Raw genomic sequence first — 20,153 nt, forward strand, 5'->3', positions numbered from 1 at the left:
CCTAGAACACAAACTCTCCAAACTAAAGGGAGAGGGTCCCCCTTTCCATCATCAATAACTGCTTCCTGGTATATGGGGTGAAATCTGGGTTCCCATGACCCAGGCAAATGAGATGGAGTGAGAAATGGAAGTAGCCTTGCTGGGGCCAGGTAGGCCGACAAGGGCTGTAAAGCCAAGGCCCTCCGGTAAGGTACTGGAGCCCTAGCACTATAGTGTGCCAACTGTACCAGCCATAAAGGATCTGGCCAGGAGCAAGCTTGTAGATATACGGAGGAGGGGGCAAAGCGGCCTCCTATAAGCAACATAGGAACAGGCACTGGAACCAAAGTGGGAGCGGCATTTAAGATAGTTTGAAAATGTCCAGCATCTTTTTGCTTGAAAGCTTTTCCAATCAGTGAGCATAGATGATGACAAAGAGAGCAATACCTCTCTACTAAAAATTGGGCAGATACCTCTGAATACTCCAAGGAGGAGGATCGGTGACCCTGCCTTTTTGAAGGACAATGTCTTGACAAGAATGACTCACTGCATGAGTGAGACCTTTTCTTCTAATCTGCGAGCAGGGAGATGGCTCTGAAGACACCTTTTGGATCACACTCAGAGACGGAATGGTGAAGGGCACAGAATATATTAGCAATGTATTTCCAGGCCGACTTCAGGTGCATGAATTGACTGAACCACAAGCTTTGGTGTCGTGATCTCGCCCCATCTGCTAAACACTGTGTTGCTTTGGACCATGCATCTATATTTGCGATTTACAATCAAAACGGGTTTAAACACTATAGCCTTCAGTGTAGATATGAATGTGGCTCCCTTTATGTATCTGATGTCCTTTCTGGTGACATGGGTTCTAGTGACGCCATAATGAAGTTGGTGCCGAGCTGCTAAGCCCTGCCTAGTGGCTAATGAAAATGTTTTGTGCAAGACGTGTCCCTTTGATGTCTTTCCGCTGATAAGGAACCTGTGATGGGTGGGGGGAGTTTACCTTTAGAAAACCGCTTTCTATGGTTGCAGGAGTGACACTGGTCATTAAGCCTACCTGGAACTGGCCTTCTCATTACTCAGATAATTCCCTCCACACCCACAAAATCAGGAACACAGTGAATCTGAAAAGCGTCAACTGACAGCACAAACACTTTGCAAGGGAGAGTGTGAGTGACGGTGATGACTGCAGGGATTGGGCAATGGTGATGAGAGTAACACTAACTCCTAAAGACTAGAGCAAATCCAATCCACTATACCAAACAATCAAATGCCTATAAAACAATAATGAAAAATAATAAACTTACAGGATGGTTGACATGAGAAAAAGCTAATAAATCTTGGAACATTGCCATTAAGACGACTGATAAAGCCTGTGGGCTGCGTGAGGCACACAGGCAACATGCTCAAGAAGAACCAATCTAATGGCACAAAAGTAGAAATCAACATCCAAATAAGAGGTAGATTGTGCAAGTTCCTAAACATAGTAAAATAGTCATATCCATAAATAAGAGTTGACAGTTTAAATACCAGAATAACTTTGCCTGGAACTTGAGTAGTAGAGGTTGAGTAAAATGTAGCTAAATTGGTAGAATTGGTGAGGCCTCCGTTGTTGTACTCTTTAAGTGAACAAGAACCTAACAAGATGGAAATCATAGACCCCTAATTTTAAAATAATTATTTTCCATTTTATACAAATCATACATTAGAAGAGAAGTACATTTTTCATAAGACTATTATGAAACCAGGTTGTAAATGGGCATCTTCATCCCACTACCACCAGACTAAATTCAATGCAACTTGTACTCCTACTCCAATTGATCACGGATGTATCAAGAAGGAAGAAAATCAGTAGGGTAGTCAAACACAGTAAACATGTGTATCAAAAAAGTATTATTGTACAATGAAGCAATGGAGGGTGCCATGCTCCCGGCGATGTTAAGGGAAGTGACCGTTGTACTACTTCCCAAATCTGGGCAGGGTGCTCTGGAGTGTGGATAATATCCACTCTCCATGATCATTGTGAACAGTAAATTCCTGGATAAAGTATTAGCGATTTGCTTGTCAAGGGTCATAGCCACACTGATACAAGGAGCAGCTTTATACCAGGTAGGAACACGATGTCAAATTCTGTTTCTGAAACCACAAAAGGTGGCAAATGTGAAATATTGAGCCTTGCTGCTCACACAGCATTTGACTACATAGCCTAGTTCTATATGACTGAATGTGCTGGGGACGTTTGGTTGTTTATTCAATAGATAATGCTACTGTATACATCTTCGGTAGCCAAGTGAAAAATAAACACAATTCTGTCTCAGAGGAGGCTGATTGGCAGGGGAAACAGGAAGGAGCAGCACTACAAATAAGCGGTGTATCAGCCACTTTTACACTCAAAGCAAATACTGCCAAAAAATAAAAACAGGGAGTAAAAAGACCCCTGACAAAAATGGGAAACAGACACATCGGACAGCATACCCTCCTTCTTTCATTCACACAGCTACATGGATATGTTTGGACGAGTAGTAAACATAAGGCCACAGAAAGAAGCTCTACTATGCCTGGGCTGAAGAGGAAAAGTATACTTTTAATGTGCATGTATACATTGGTAAAACGAAATATGTGTAAGAAAACATTTGTTTTACAGCTAAAACATTGTTACTTGCTTATTAAATACTCCCACTGGGAATGGAACTTACTTTTTTACTCTCAACTTTCAAAAATAGACAGTAAAATACTCTCACTTTAAAATCTTATCTGGAGTACTGCGAAGGAGTGCACCCTCTCTCATTGAATATTTGCATTAGTAATTGAATCCTTGACATGCCTTTTCAGAGATAGGTTTATGGAGAATTACGTCAGTTTGTTGGATCAGCATATTGGTCTTGATCTATGCTAATGACATTGTGTTGGATGTGGCCGCCCTGGTAGAGCAGAGCGTACAGAGACATATTGGAATAAATGGAGGAATTCTGAATGAACACTGGGCTCCAATGCACCCCGTCTAAATCAGTAATTGATCCTATTCCTGAAGTCGAGTCTGGTTTTTCGTCAGATTTTCACACAGTTGTTAAACAAAACAGTATGTTTGGTAGCTGTATGAGAACAATATTCCTGTGCCTTTGAAAATATTAGCAAGAACAGTCACTTTCAAGATTAAATAGGTTTAATGGTGGTTCCCTTTCTTTTTGCTGAACATGTTACCAACTAAACAAGCAATGACTATCTGACCTGTTTAGACTGACATAAACAAGATGCACATACGGGCATGTAAATAACCAACCTATTACTTTGGGGTAACATGCTCTGCTTTGAGAGACCAAGGAGCGAAGTACAGTGGGGCAGCTAAATGACAACAGCATTGCTATGGGATTCACCATGTTCGGAGGGGTATGTTGGAAGTGGGAAATTTCTGGCATGTGGCAGGTTTGCAGCAAAGATATAATCACTATGTCCAAACATTCCTGTAGCATCTAGAGTATACATGGTTTCTGCTACGATATCATAATTTGGCAGAGGAAGAAGAGGATAACTGAACTGTACAACGTCTGTGTAGGACAAACATTGGTACAAAGGCTGTACTCTGGGTTACAGGGAAATTGGATATTGTTAGATAACTCGACGTCTGGGCATACGAAAACACCATACCATCGTCTCACAATCATCACAGGTTCCAATCAATCATTATAAATGTTTGCATAGATGGCATCGCCAATGAAGTGAATAAACAAAAAAAAGGGGTGGGGATAATCCCAGATGCAAAGCCCAAATGGCAGATTGATGGTCATGCCCAGTGGTAGTGATTTTGTGAGGTGAAGGTGACTCTCTAGGATATCGGGGAGAGAGTGGTCTGCGACTCCAGCAAACTGTTTGCTTGGGCTGATTTCTAAAAGAAAGAATGATAAACTGACAATCTGATTCTTGATGCTTGGCCTGGTACTAGCTAAGAGGTGGCTTGCTCATGACATTGAAATTCTTACTGCCTTCAGCCTAGAGGGCAGCCCAAGAGAAATTAGAAAATGGACAATAGCTCAGTGTGTGCTCAAGAGGAAATGAGAATGAATATGGAGAGGATAACACGTTCTAGCCTGGGCGCAAGTAATTCCTTGAACTCCCTGAATAATGTAACGGGTAACCTATGCACGCCCAGCATTTTCCTTTTGCTAAGGTTTTCAATGACCCATTCAATCTCAATTACATAGACTGGGGCTTCCAGCTCCACACATCGTGAGAAGATAGACTGGGGAGGTCAGTGTCTACTATCACCTCTTTAATTTGTTCCAGATCTGCCCTGATCTGCTGCTCCTAGATGGTCCTGTCATAGGCTTTCAATACTTTATGAATCCCTACTTACTTATATACAAGCTTGCCAGCAACATTCTTGATTACTTTGATTGTGCTGTCTCCTCTGTTCCTACCTTACAGCCAAACCAAGATGCAACCTAGATTTGTCTCGCCCCCACATGCTGCTTTGCAGTATGGATCTTAAAATTACAATGACCAAGCCTGACATATGCATTCAGGAACTCTTTCCAATGTGCCATGAACTTGCTGTGGCAAGTCCTCTCAAAGGTGACTAATATCTCCCACTCTACCATCCAAATGTGAAGTCTGTTTATAACGGAGAAACTGCTTGGGAACAGCATAGCGGGGCAACATACATCTGCCCTGTATAGACACTTTAAATGCCTCACACAGAGAAGCCTGTGCCAACTGTACCCTTATTGTCTATTTCCTGGGAAATTGTCCCTACGAAAGAAGCATCTAACAGTGCCACATCAGTAAATTTCCTACATCTATTGGCAAACGTGAACTCCACTCCACCTGGGTCGTTCATGAGAAGCATATGGTAAGAGCTTGGGTTAATGTGAAATGTATGTGGGAAAAGGTTATGCGTAGCAGAGTAAAAAAGAGTACCTCATATTCGCCCAATGATAACACCACCAGATTTCCACCAGTTCAAATTCCATAGCCAGTTGAATCACAGCTCTAGATGCTGCACCCAAAGATACATATGCAATATGTAGATTACTCAAAAAACAATTAAAATGTCCAGCCCACATCCTGTTGTACTCTACAATATATACCCCCTTAGCAACAGGCTACATCACAATAGAAATGACTCAGATATTGGGGAATGCTAACTGTATAGCAGGAGACTCTGACTACCAAAGAGTGTGCCAAATACTCTGTGTTGTGGTAAGGCTGAGCAATTATACACATGGCAACATGATAGGTATTTGAATCACTAGCTTCATTATTGGCTCTGTGTGAGGGGTTGAACCAAATGCTTATTGAAACTAGGGTGAAAACTAAAAATAAGGGAATAGCTATAGTAAACATTACCAAGATGGCACAGTGTGGGTTGCCTACAGACAACCCATACTTTGTCCAAGGTCAAGGTGCAGCACAAACGTTTCAAATCCTAATCCAATAAATCTTTGTCCCACTTTAGGACACCCTATGCTACAAAGGAATATTCCAACAATGTAGCCCACAGAAAGTATCCGAACTTCGAGTTCAAAAGTCCTTAGCCACCAGGCTACACTCTGCTTTAAACACAAAAGGCTCCAAAGTTTGGCCAATACAGGAATTCAATAACCCTAATCTACAAATGACCATCCCTAGACTATCAAAAGCAAAACAAAAATAATTTCCCCTTGGAAGACACTTTCCCGGTTGTACTTTCAGTCTGGACTATATGAATTTGTCTCATCTCCCCAAGGGGGAGACCCATCTGAGGCTAGGCAGGAGAGCCCGCTCTGCAATACCATCCCAAGGGGTAGAGGCAAGTGGGACCTCAATGGGAGAGACTACTCCTTTGGTGACAAGGACTTCCGTTCCCATGAGGAACTCCCTCAAGCTGGCCGTACTATGGCCTACATATATATTATTTTTCCATATTTATTTTCAAGATTTTCAAATAACCAAACCATACATTACCAAAGGTTTAACAGAGTACAAAACACATCACTCTGTATTACATAGGTAAGTAAACAAAAAGCAATCCAAAGCATGAAGAAATATTAAAACATCAGAGATAATTGAAACAATTTCTACTTCTCCCTATGCATAAATACCTAATCATAATCTTTCGTACACAGAACTCCAACACAGAAAAATACAAAGACACAAAGACAGCCCGCAGACTGCACAAAACAAAACAACAACGGGAATGGAGAATCCTCAATCAATGTTCATGCACAATACCAGTTCGTTGGACCCAATAAAAGTAACTAATCCTCAGATACACAGTCACCAGAAACCATGAAGTCCCCAGAGTGGGGAGAAGAAACTTCTCTGTCTCCATATATAATCAACTCATGAATGGATCATCATAATGCTGTGCTCTAGCTGAAACTTCACAGCAGCCCGGAATATAGACAGCTCTCCCTCAAATTCTTAGAGGAGTCTCAGCATAGGCAACGACACGCGGCTACGCCCCAGAGAAGTCGTGCTTGAGGCTTTATACGCGAGGCCTCCTCGGCTCCGGGACTCAGGCGCTTCACAGTCTTGTCTTTGTAACAGGGGAGATTCCGCATGCCATGGGACACCTGGGACAGGGACAATCAGCTTCGAGGGGATACCGGAGGCAACGGCACAGAAGATGCAGGGATCTTCACCCATATACTAACTCTGGCAGTGACAACACGCCGCAAGCAGTAGCGCTCTACCCAGTGGGAGGTGTGCAATCCCGGAAACAATCCCCCAGGAGCGGTGCAGGTCCGTGCTCCACAGAAGTGGCCATGCTGTTTGGGATCCCTGCAGCCCCCGCACAGGAGCCCTCCAAAACGAAGGATCTACCTGAAGAGATACATGCGCCGCCTTCGGTCTCACGTGGACCGGGTAAGCGACTACAAACACTCCATGCTGTAGTCTGGAAGGTGTAGTCCCCCGCTGTGACACACAAGGCACCCACTGGGGCGGCACCCACTGGGGCAGCGATCGGGGCACTCACAGCCACCATCCCGACACCACTTCCGCACCATCAAGGTGCCTCACACGTGACAATTGGGGCGTCTCTCGCCAGAAAAAACATCTGCATAATTTGAAACTCTCGACATCGGCGAGGCAGCTGGAACAGGCCGCTCCATGAACACTTGCCAAGGTACCACCAAAAACAAATGAGACCGAAGAACTACGTAGGGGGTCGACCCGGATTTGGAGACCCCTACTCCAGCCCAGTCAACACGACTAGATCTGCCATCTAAAAAGTATAGCGTCAATGCACAATTCAAACTCTTCTTGGCATGTCTGAACTTAACTCACAAGAAAATTCCTATACCCAAGGTCTACTAACAAGACCTATCTTCCCATGTGATTACAGTTGGACCTAGCGATCCCCACGTCAACTACATCACTACGCACATGCCTAGAGGTAAAAAGAAGCATTCCCCGGTTGGGAGCACACAGGCTCACCAAACAAACTAACCTACTGCGTAGATATTGGGCAAAAGACTCTGCAATGCCCTTAGCAGGAGACACACCCGAAATTAACCCTCCACCTGAGCCACGCAACGAAGATCCAGACATGGCAGCTTCCAAAGAAGACTTTGCAAAAAGCTTTCAAGACTTCTTAGAAAAGTTTTCTGCCTCCGTTCCAACTACAATTCTCGTCATTCACATTCCAAATTAGGCATTCACTATCTGACTTCAGCAAGAAAATATCCTCTCTGGCAGATCGGGTCGACACAAACGAGCGTGCAATCCAGAAACTCACACACGAACGTAAACAATCGGACGTATCTTTAGAAGATCCGTCAAGGATTGCACGTAACCTCGAAATTCACTGAGGATTTGGAAAATACATCTAGACGCTCAAACATTCGAATTAAAAACTTCCCTGAAACAGTGATACACTCAGAGCTAAGAGACACAATAACGCACATCTTCGCAGACCTAATTGCAGGGGAAGAGACCATCAGTATCCCGCTGGATCGGGTCCACAGGACGGAACCTGGAGCTTGCCCACGAGACATGCTAGCAACTTGCGCCCAATATCCACAAAAAGAACAGATTCTCAAAGAGGCGAGAAACTCAACACCAACAACATATGATGGGACGGAAATACAACTGAACGGCCGGCCCACCAAGCAACCTAAACCCTGCGAACGGTCTTCAGTAGATCGACATGGGAGAAGAAACAGGGGCACGCAGAAAAATTACTGGAATGCCTGCATCTGAGGACCTAATCAATACGCATCCACATAGGGACCCAGTAATAGAAAAAAAACCTGAAGATAACTAATCGTGAAGAGATAAACCTAACTTCAGTGGAGACGGAGCACATCATCTTGGAACTTATCTGTTCAGTTAACAGAGGGGGGGTTTTAGGATACCTTGCACTTTGCCCAAGGAAAAACGATGATTCACAGCTGAGGGCCTCACCTCAGGATAAAATAGGTACTGTGGCTAACACCAGGGGACACTCGAAGGGAAGAAACAGGGGAAATTCGGTGTTGGGGAATGTTAAACTGAGGGGTTGGGGGTATAGGAGGGAGGGGAATCTGCATGGTTTGCTCTACTGTATCTAAGCAATTGCAGGTCCAGACACTCACCAGCCTTATTTATGTGCCACCTATATCAAGTTAATTCAAGTGCCTAACGTTCAATATTAGTGGCATAAACACACTGTTAAAGCGTAAAAATTGGAGGGCTTTCTGGCACGCTATCAACCGGACTTGGTGGCGCTCCATGAGACTCACATCTGCCACATAGACAGAGTTTGCGACATAACCCTTTAATTTTACAGGCTAACACAGAGGGGAAATTGGCCGGTGTCCAATCAGGTCTGGAACACAAATAAAGGAGGTACACACTAAGGCTCACAAAGAGGGCCGCTACTTATTCATGTTCTTTGTGCTGGGCTCCTTGACACCAACGGTGGTCTCGGTATACGCTTCTAATGTGGACCAAGACGGCTTCCTAAAATCGGCACTCGCATATCCAAAATCCTTCATGGAGGGCGAAAAATAATATTTCTTTGAGAGTTCAACATAGCTTGGGACCCCATCCGGGATCATGAGACAGTCACACGCTACACCCATACCGCCCACCCCTCCAATACACTAAAGCAAAAATGTGCGCATCTGTCCTTGGTAGATGTCTGCCCAGCTCTTAGAGGATCTGAGAAAGGGTATACGTTCTACTTGTATGTTCACTGCTCATTTTCGTGCATATTTTATGCCTGGGCCTCAATTCCACTCTTAGGCAACATCACGCAAATCACATGTCATACAATAACGTTATCAGACCACACTCCAATCTCTATAGATCTGAACATACCACAAGGGGAACAAAGACTATGAGCCTGGAGATTCCTGTGCAAGCTACTTGGGGACCAGATCATTAGAGCTAAAATTGAAGAGGGTTGGCTAGGTCTCCCGAATTTTATGAAATACTACCACGTCGCACAAATTTGGGTCCTGAAAGACTGGTGTGCGGAAAATACAGGGAAATGATGGGTCCAAATGGAGAGGGCCATGGGTGGGCTACATCTCGGAGACAAATTGTGGTTAACCAAACCGACCCCCCCCCTAACACGCACATGAGTTTGATTACGAGCCGAGTCAAGGAAGTTTGGGAAACAGCAGTCAAGCAATACCAATTGACGACCTTCCCCTCACACCTTTGTTCCATAATCCGCAGTTTACCCCAGGCCTCGAACCCCACACATTTGTCAAATGCAAACAGGCCGGCTTTAGCAGATTGCGTGATATGTTTCAGGGTAATGATCCCAAATCCTTCACACAGTGCAAACCAGAACTGGGTCTTCAAGAATCAGGCCAATTCCAATATTTTCAGGTCAGGCACTGGATACTGGCTCCCCAAAAAAGAAGGCAGCAATTAGAGACCTAACTCCATTTGAAAAATGTGTAACAGCCAACCCGGGAAACAAAGCTCTCATCTCAAATCTGTGTAAAATCATGGCCGACTCAACCCGCAAAATACCACTGAGATACAAATACTGTTGGCATCAGACACTGGCATGGATACCGGATGAATGGGACAAGTTATGGAAGAAAAAGCCCAAACTCATCCGGTCAATTCAAGTTAGAGAATTCTGGTACAAGCTGATGACACAATGGTACTATCCACCAACACGTTTATACAAAATGAGACCAACTATCACAGATAGGTGCGAGAGAGAATGTGGAGCGAGAAGGGACTCTGTGCACATATGGTGGAGTTGCCCGGTGATGGTAAAATATTGTGAAGAACTTAAAACACAGTACGCAAGTATTTGGACTACAAGGACCCAGGACTCTCAGATCCTACCCCCTGGCAGCTATTGAAGACCTGCGACATAGCTCTCAACAAACGTGCAAAGCCTTTGTCATATTACAGCTAGCAGCTTTATTGGTGATCGCTCAAAATTGGAAATCGAAGGATCCACCACACGTTAGCAAATGGTTCTCCAAAGTCTGGAACTTTCTTGAACTGGAATGGATCACCTGCTCCATACAAGGGGAACAACCCAAATTCACCAACGACTGGAACATGGTGCTGAACTTTTTCCCAAATGACTAACATCCCCTATTGCCTTCAGAAACCTCGAATTTTGGGCATTACTCGATCCTATAGACAATGCTATCCGTACCATGCGCAAAGGGAAAGGAGGGAATGGAGAGGGGATGGGAGAGGCGGTATGGGGGGACTGAAAGGAGGCTCTTTATTGTTTCCATGTTTGTTGTTAACCAAAATGCTAATAAAAATAAGTTTAAAAACTTTGGGAAAGGAGGAAACTAACTATTATGTACAACAACAATATGGTACGGTAGAAAGACATGGCCCTGAGTCTAGCTACTCAGACTGTGTACAGCAACCCCAGAGGGGATGGAATGGCCCAAAACTTTAGTCAGCGAGAAGTGACACAGCACCAAATCAGATGGTATGATAGAGAAAATGAATCAAAAATAGACATAATCGTCAAATATATAGGAGATAGATTTTTTGAGGACATCAGACATTTAACTTGTGGTAAGAAATCTGAAGATGCCACCAGGGGTGGAGCTAAGGGGACCTGTCTAATTGGCTGTGGGCAGTATGACCCAAAATATCTAATAGAGCACTAGAGTGACAAGCAGTTTAAAAATGTAAACTGCTTTAATGTTACTGAGGATTCCCAGCCCGACAAAGCAGAATATTGAATCCATTAAAGACCCAATGCTGGAGAAACTCCTGCTCGCTATGGTCCTCTGCCTCTACTCGCTTGCAAACTCTCCCACAATGGCCAAGTGAGGAACAAGTCTGAAAGGAACAACTCCTGGAGGGAGAATCAGCAGGTTGTTGTTGGATGGCTAGCGGGCCAGTAGTTGTGCTGTTGCGGCTTGGAGTGGTATTTCTGCTGCTTGTCCAAGTACGGTGGGAACTTGCTCTGTCACCAGTGCCTGTACAGAAGTCGCTGGGGCCTAGGCAAATATTTGCAACATCTATTGCCTGGATTATTCCCAATGCTCTGGTTTATAACAGTGAATGGAGATAGTACCTTTAATGGAGGTGAGTCTCCAGAAGATTCCTCTCTGGAATGGGAGTAGTGACTGATTTTTGGAGGATGAGGAGGGAGAATGGTGTTAAGAACATTCGCTGAGTGACAGAAACCTCTTGTGATGCAGCTTCTTAATTAATTCCAGCTGGAATCTTTTCTATGTTTTCCCTCCCTCGAACGGTGTTCCACTACCATCTCCTTCAAGCAGGAGTTTTCTACAATGTTCACTTCCCGGCACTTATGCAAGAAGGTGTAAAATTTTGCAGTATGGGCCCAGGGGTCTTTTCCATATATGGACTGGTAGGAACCACAATCTTCCATCTAATGTTCCTCTCCCATGCAGTAAAGACAAACCATGTGGGGGGGTGCGGGGGAGGGTGGAAGATATCTGCCTCAAACAGTGAAAGGGCTTAAAACCCACCTTGGGAATTGTCATGCCTCAAAAAGGAACTGAGGTCATGAGGTGCCAGCAAACCCATATATATTGTCAATGATGTTACATCCAGCGTCGTGGAAAAATTGGAGTGGTTCCCTATGGTGGCTAAAAAGGTTCCCAAAGACAGCTAGAACTGGGAGAGTTATATCGAAGAGCAGCAATGTATTAGACAGTGTCTTTCTCAAAACCAGACAGAATTTGGCTGTTTTTTTGTAAACCATTCTCCTCCAACCCACCCTTCTCTTACATTTTATTAAAATGTTTTACTCTTTCCCCACTGCCCAATATCTTTTCTTGATACAGGCAGATTCTGACAATGTTTTTGTCAAAGGAGTTTTTAAAAACCTGTTTGACAGAAGTTGGCAGGTTTTAGAGTAGGCAGTGAACAGAACGGTGCCTTTATGTGCAGCAGGTACCACAAATGTAACGCTAATTGGCCCAGGTCCCTGGCGCCGCTCTACTGAGAAGGAGGGGGAGGGTGTTCAACTGAGTGCTGCACTTTGAATGGCTTAAAGATAAGAGCAGGGTTACAAGGCCTGGCAGCACACATTCAAAACCAAGCATAAGAATGCACAAAGTAGCAACATTTTCAGCCCCGTACCTGCACTTACTCTTATCTGCCCCTTTTCAGTGCGCGTATGCACAAACTAAATCACTTTAATTAATCTCCCTTAATTTCTTTATCTGCTTAAATTAGAAGCACCTATAAACAAGGCGGACTCGCCATATTCACATTATTAAAAAAATGGATATTAATTTTCACAAATTAATTCCCATTAAGAAATGTTGCTGCCACTTTAGTTTGCTAATAACATGCAGCCATTCATTTAAATGAAGAGAAAATATGACTCACTTTATTTTTCCAGTTAAAATCTTTCCTGCATACTGCATTCCTGTCAAAGCAACATACATTCGAAGAATTTCATTTGTCCCCTGCAATACAAAAAGAAACACAATGACTTATCTTTTCATACACCCCATCAGTATTCAGTGTTCAGACAAGTACAAACAAAACCACAACAACACTCTCTACAAGTATACTCTCTCTTCACAAATGATGTTGCTAAATGTTTAAACATTCTAGGTACAGAAGGTTTGAGGAATATCTTATAGTAATTTTATATTGCACTTTATATATGTACTACTCATGAAAACAAGGACACTTGTTTTTGGGAATGTCCATATCGGGCAGGCTGCCATTTTTTAATTTTTTTTTATTGTGTATGGTTTTATTAAACCTTTACAAAGAGGAAGAACATTTCAACAGTACATAAAAAAGAAGAAACAAAAATTCATATACACTTAATATGTTGACAATTAAAATAAATAATTTACTCCCTTAGGATAGTAAAATAATGTCTTAAGAAAAGCCTATATGTTTTAAACAACAAAATGCAAACAATCACATATGGAGGTTACGAATGAAGCTAGACAGAGCCAAGCCCTCTCGCGTAGGTTGGATACACAGACAGCGTTGCCATACCAGTTCAGTTGGTAAACCCAAGTATAGAGACTTTAGTACGTTCAGACAAGAATCTAAGGGTTTTGAGTTGTGTGCAGAACAAAATAAGATGTTTAGCCGTTTCAGGAACTAAATGGCAAAATCTGCAGAGACTGTCTGCCACCAAAATCAGTTTCCACCTCAATTTAGTGTCCAGGTTTGGGAGAATGTTCCAGCGCAATCTGAGTAAGGCTTGTCGATTGGTCACGATTGGGAAAAATCATGAGAATTGGGGAAAGAGTGCCTCTTTTCTTATGTTCATGTGCCAGATGAGACATGGAGCTATATGAATGGAAAGCATCCATGGTCCGGCACCAATCATAGTCCCACAGCTTCTTTTTAGTTTTTGTAGGATTAGTAGTTAGCTGTTCTAAATCCGAGCTGATGTTACACAGAATGGTTTTGCACAGCTTAGCGAATTTAGATAAAAAACCAGATTGATTAATGTTGTTCCCAACAAGTTCATATAGGGTATTGGATGTGGGTGCCTTAAGTTTAGCATAGAGCATAGGCATCCTCCAGTCAACTCGAGATTTTAAAGCGATGTAGCCTAGCTCAAATCGAATCGCAGCCAGAGGGACAGCATTAGGGAGAAGTAACACCCATCTCCAGATGTCGCCTTCAATCACATCGAGTTTGCAGATGGTTAACCCCGTACATGGCTCCAAACCATATAGGTGTCGCAGCTATTTTACCCTCTAGGAAGAGGAGGCCAGATCTAATGGAGAATAGGCCATATTTGCGGTCGATTTTAAGGACCTGCCTAGCAAGTGCCTTGGCTTTTTTCAGGAGAAGATTTATCTGCCCTTTCGAGCCTCTACTGGCTCCGACATAGTAGCCCGGGTAAGTAAAGCAGATGGAGCAGGGTATTCTTACGCCCCCTAGGTTCCAGAGGTTAGTTTTCTTTCTACATGGCCCTTTAGATAAGGCGATGATTTTAGTTTTCGCGGGGTTGATGTTCAGTCCATTTAGCTTAGCATAGTAGGCAAATGCATCTAGCAGTCGCTGTAACCCCACCATAGTTATGTCAAATAATAAAAAGTCGTCCGCATAGGCTAACCAGATAAGCTTCACAGAACCAAGTCTTGGTGCTAAAAGACACTCCTTCAGCAAATGCTCCGCTCCGTCCAAGACATATTGGTTAAACACCCATGGGGCTAGGACGCATTCCCTGTCTGACCCCACGAAATGTACGGACCGCAGCTGACATGTCCCCCTTTTGGTTTAGCAGAATTCTTACACTCGAATTGTTATAAACCCCCTCTAAAAGGCTCAATAATCCCATTGGTAGTCCCCAAGCAGAAAGTTTACGCAATAACCTTTTGAAAAGGACTCAGGGGATGGCTGGTTTTTTCCCCAATCCTTCAAATGCGAAAGGAGAAAGGCAAAGAAGATTTTGCAATCTGCATCGATTAAGGCAATATGCCGGTAATTTTTTGGGTCAGACCTACTGCCGCATTTGAAAATTGGGATCACATGTGCAGAGTACCAAGAAATTGGGCATACCCTAGACTGGAGGATATCTCGGAACTCAATGCACAAAAGGTTGGCCCAAAGATTAGGGTCAGCTTTTAAAGGTGTTGTTAGTTAGCCCATTTGGGCCAGGGTCTCAAGATTTTTTGCACTTTTGAATTAGATCTAGCACCATGTCAATCTCAATCGGGGGTTCCCATTTGGACAGAGGGGCTAATGTGTCACAGTTCATAGAGCTGTTTATTCCCTGCAAAGGATTAGGGACAAATCTATTGGAGTAAAAATCCAACCAACCTTGTTCCGCAATTGGATTCAGTAGGGCAATGGCCGGGTTACTATCTTGTCCATGGACAATATGCCAGAAGGCACCCACATTCGCCTTCATAATAACCTGGAGCATTGATTCAGAATCCTGTTGTAATAACTGGTGTTTAATTGTTTTGCAGTCATTTTTATAGACTTGTTTGACCTTCTTACTAAGGCCTAAGCAAATGGGCATGTCAAGGTTTGCTAATCGAAGTTTCCTAATATTTTTATTCTTAATGGATTTTGCTAATGCCAAATCAGAGTTATAGAGATGGATATGCCTACTAGCTGGAGTTTGGCATGCGGTGTAATTGCCCAAGTCATGTATCGCTACTTGTACCAAAGATGTAACCGTTGCAGTGTTAAAAGTTGCCATTTTCCAGTCATAAGTAGTCTGGTTCAGCATAGTCCTCAAATTGAGGTTCAAGGTATTAATATTTTTAGTAGACCACCGAACCGCAGTACCCGATGAATTACGAGTGACCATAAATTGAGTTTGATACCGACCATGTAGATGGCAGATTTTAAATGTTGCCGTTAATATGCCATGATCACTCCAGATATTCATGTGGATTTCAAACTGCGAACATCTTATACGTAGGTATTCATCCACAAAGATGTAATCAAGCATAGAGGAGGAGTGGCCACGACGCCAGGTATGTCCAGTGGGATTTTCACGTGATTGTGAGTGGCCAAGCAAAGGTTGTAAACCTAAATTGCCCAACTCAGTATACCAGGTGTAACCATCCTGTTTCTTCCTCATATAACACAGGGTGGAAATATTCATCTCACAGATTTCCCATGGCGAATAGTGAAATGTACAATCACAGTTTAAATCCCCAGCTAATAGTACATGTCCTGAATCGTTAGCAAGCACCCACTCTAGAATAATCTGAGAGATAGTGGACACAAACAATTTAACTTTGCCCACACCTCTATGCCAATAGATGTTAATGATTAGCAATTTCAATTGTCCACTGCTGGAAGTACGTTCGACACCCTGGGCCCCATAGGGGAGACCCAAAAGAGCCCTGCCATATAGACCAAAGCAGTTATCCACTGCGACAATTAGACCACCTGATGGTCTGCCTCCGAGATTATGTCGAGCAGGCTAATCAAAAATTTGATAACCATCTAAGCATGGGGTCGAGGTCATCCAGGTCTCCTGAATACAAATGACTTTAGCATCTCTCAACAACTGTAGGCACTCCAAATTTGTAAATAAATACTGATTGCCTCTAGAGTTCCAAGATTTAAGGCAAAGGTCTGAAAGAGAACCTAAGCCTAAGCTTGGAGATGTTGGCCTAGGGCACAAGTTTTTGCCATAGGGTGGAGATAATGGTGGCCCAATCAACGTCCTTGTCTTGCTGTTTAATTGGAATTCTTTGATTAGGCATGGTTTCAGGGCCGCCTGAGTTGGCCACCGATGTATTAGCTGATAATTGTATCAAAGAAGGCCCTTGAGGCAACATTTTCCAAGATGCTGCAGCTTCAACTTTAAAGCACAATTCCTGCAGGGAATCTGTTTGGGTAAGAATCAATTCCTTGACTAATGGAGAGGCAAGAAGAATCATGCTAGTGTCTAGGATGTTTCGGTCCGGAAAAGCCACTCTAGCAATGTCTTTAGAGGAGATTAAAGAGAGTGCTGGAATTTCAGAAAAAATAGTCAGGACATTGCATCTGTTCAGACAAATTGGAGCTTGCAGCTCTAGCAAGCTCTGAATTTTTACCCAGTGCAACAAGTTCATCTTGGGGGTGTTAGTACCTTCTTGACGCCTTAGAGAACCCGCGAATAAGCTTTGAAGTCCCTTTAAGTTAATGCCTTGTATTTTGACAAGATCAGGGAACTGAAGCCTCGCAGTTGGTTTGTGCAGGCGATCCACAAAGTCTCGAATACCTGCTGAAATTGTTGGATGTGTGGAAACTGATGGGATATTATTCCCCTGAAGCAGCCACCACTCTGCTCCTCAGTCCAATGGAGGTATTGGGATCAAGGACTGATTGGGGTATTTATTCGTGGGGGGGTTGAAGTTGGACAGGCCCCCATATTGAAGAAATTTGGGCGATCTTTGTGTCAGAGTGACCCTGTACCTTGGTTGGATTTGTAGCCTGAGGCATCGCAGGTAGCGTAGAAACTTCTTCACAGGTCCTAAATTTAACGGTGCCACATCCTTAATGTAAGACAGCTGTGCAGCACAGGTTCGCAGTTGGAGAAGCTATTAGAGTTTCTCGGGCAACCATTTTCAGGGGGGGCCAAAGGATTCTGTAAGGAGCTTCTTTCCAACATAGCGGGAGCCTGAGTAGTTGGTAAATTGCAGCTGTCAGTTTGGGCAGTAGAGTCACCCAAATTTGGCCTTAGGTAGAGTAAAAGTGCATACGTGCTTCCCCTCAAAGGTAGACCCTAAATTCAAATTTAAAGGGGTAGGTGCAGGAATTTTGGCAAATAATAAATTAGTTTGTTTTGTAGCCAATTTCCACTTAGTAAGGCGCGATTTGCGTGGTACTAAGATTTTTTTAGGACAATATGCTTAAGAGTACTTTCTTGTGTCACTGGGGTCACAATAGATGGAAGCTGGCTTGAATTGGAAATAGTTTTGAGAATTATCTGTATCGGGTTGGTTGTGCCAGGTAGTGCGCCAGCAATATAGCAGTGACCAACCGGTGGTACCAACTTAACTTGTTCATAAAGCAGTGTCGTTTTTAGGAGCGCTTTCCGGTGTAGCTACAGTCAGAGTGGGTGAAGGCTGACTTAGGTTAAGACTCAGATTGGGAAGGCTCTGTATAGAGTTGTTTGTGACGCGTTGCGGGGGGGGGGGACAGCAGAGAAGCATGAGCCAAGAAGTGGTGCCGGCAAAGCTTGGTCTTGAGTGATGGCATTATTGGAAGCTTCCAATATAGAGATATTATCAGATATCTCTAAAATATGTGTTGTAACTATAGGTACTTGCACAGGTACTGAGGCAGTCATTTCACCGTGTGGAATCAAAGGATCTTGCACAGCCAGCTTCTGGGATAATTCGGTGCCGATCCAATCCATTTCGTTATTTAGGTCTACCAATATTTCGGTGCCTATGCAGTCAATTTTCAAGTTGAGATCCGTCATTGATCTTTGGACAGATTTAAGCTCAGCCCAAACGTTATCGTACAGCTCAATAAAAGAGCTAAGTACCACGTCTAAGGCTGAGACTGTCGGATGAGGCAATTGGATCAGTTCATCTAGATCTTTCAACGTATGATGTAGATGTGGAGAATTTGCATGGTTCTGGTTGGAGGCCCAAGAGCTTGCTTCCACTGCAGGGTCGACTTTGTTTGAGTCAATACCTTCAATAATGTTGGTTAAGGCGGTGGGTGTATTGTTAAACAAGCCCTCTTGGGGCAGTGAAGTGGAATTGTCCAGGATTTCAACAGTAGAAGGCAAATTCATCACTTTATCCGCACATTCAATTATACTAATATCAGTGATATTCTTATTTCCTCCCAAAAAAACTGTGTAGTCATTGCTGAATGATCTAGCATAGCATTGCCTCTAAAAGCTTTAGGTAGTTTAATTTCAGAGCTGGTAGAGGTTGCTTTCACAATGTATTTGTCCATAAATGTCTGTCCTGATACTGGTTGATTTGTTTTTAATTTCTAGGGGTTTTGTGATGTGATTTGTCATTAACAATATGCAGATTAATAGTAACATCTGCAGCGTCAGGGTTATGAATCAAAGCTTTGTGAGTAGCTGCAGCAGTGGTGGATTCCTTATAATTTGAACGTATAGGCTTCCCTGAGAAGAGGCTACATGACATAGTATCTTTTAGAGGGAGGGTAGTTTGCACCGGAAATGGTGCAGCACAAAATGGCTTTGAAGTAATTAATTGTACATTAGTAAGTGGGCAGCACTTGGACATTGTGCAGAGGGGTTTGGTGCAGTCAACAGGGTCCACTGAAAAAGCATCTGGTAGGGTGGAGGAGCCTTTATGGCTACGTAGACCAGATCTCATTATTGACTACGGTGTTAAAATTAGGACCACAAGGCTCAGGGTAAAAAAGTGGTTGATGTTTTTAAAAGCAGATAAGATCAAAGAAATAAAAATGCACATCCAAAAGTATTGTACTTGATACAGGTCACATTGACCTAAGTGAGCGTGTAGCCAGATCAAAGAGTTTGCAGCAATTAGGCCTAATCTGCAAATCCAGTGTCTCTGGGAATACACTACAAGTATAATGGCAAAATCAACAGCTTAGGAGATAGTCTGGGCCACATAGGTGACCCGGGTGCATAGTCAGCCACAGTTCAGTATTCACAATGAATTAAAAGAGCTTACTGAGTTTTAGCATCCAGCAGCCGTCCAAGCCAAACAGCCAAACAGTACCAGCCATTCTGCCACCACGGCTTACGCCGCAAGGGTGTCAGTGCAGTGATTTTAAACTTGCTGGTGTTGTCACGTGACCGCGTCACATGCTCCTCAGCGGCTCCGCCTCCCTCAATGCAGCAAGAGCCCAATGCTCGCAATGTTGCTTGGAGGGGGGAGCTAGCTGGCAATTAAAAGCAAGTACACCAAAATGCAGAAGTGACAAGGGATACCAGGGATATCCAAGTACTGTGACCTGACCTGGATAGAACACAAAATACTTCACATAGAAGGTCAGAGTACTGTTGTGTTCATGTGGTGAGTGCCGGTGCAATCTATCTGTCTACATAATACCACTGTCTAGGCAGCACAAAGAAACAGCTGTAAAACAGTGTGTCTTCCAAAAACCATGTGCTGGGATAGAGCAAATTAAATTCAACCCAGTCGACACTCAAACACGATTCAATATTATTTATTTACACGTTTGAAAAAAATCATGATAAAAAATATACATAATCATCAATGTCATTGTCAATAAATTCGTCAACCACTCCACCAAATTAATCTATGGACTGGTACGATATAACATTCCCATCTAAAACCACAATAAACCACACATCAATCATACCGCAT

The 20,153-nt window shown here is 43.3% G+C and overlaps 1 protein-coding gene across 3 annotated transcripts in view; it reads right to left on the minus strand.

Annotated features, from left to right (window-relative positions):
- The window catches only part of ACAD9 (acyl-CoA dehydrogenase family member 9), a 1,303,923-nt gene that overhangs the window by 410,957 nt on the left and 872,813 nt on the right, over positions 1 to 20,153 (minus strand). For all 3 annotated transcript variants that reach the window (XM_069643962.1, XM_069643964.1, XM_069643963.1), the window contains one exon: positions 12,757 to 12,836. In XM_069643962.1, coding sequence (XP_069500063.1) covers positions 12,757 to 12,836 — 80 coding nt within the window. The remainder of the gene's footprint in view (positions 1 to 12,756; positions 12,837 to 20,153) is intronic.

Source organism: Ambystoma mexicanum, chromosome 2p (assembly GCF_040938575.1).
Source record: "Ambystoma mexicanum isolate Mex_15411 chromosome 2p, UKY_AmexF1_1, whole genome shotgun sequence".
NCBI classification, from domain to species: Eukaryota; Metazoa; Chordata; class Amphibia; order Caudata; family Ambystomatidae; genus Ambystoma; species Ambystoma mexicanum.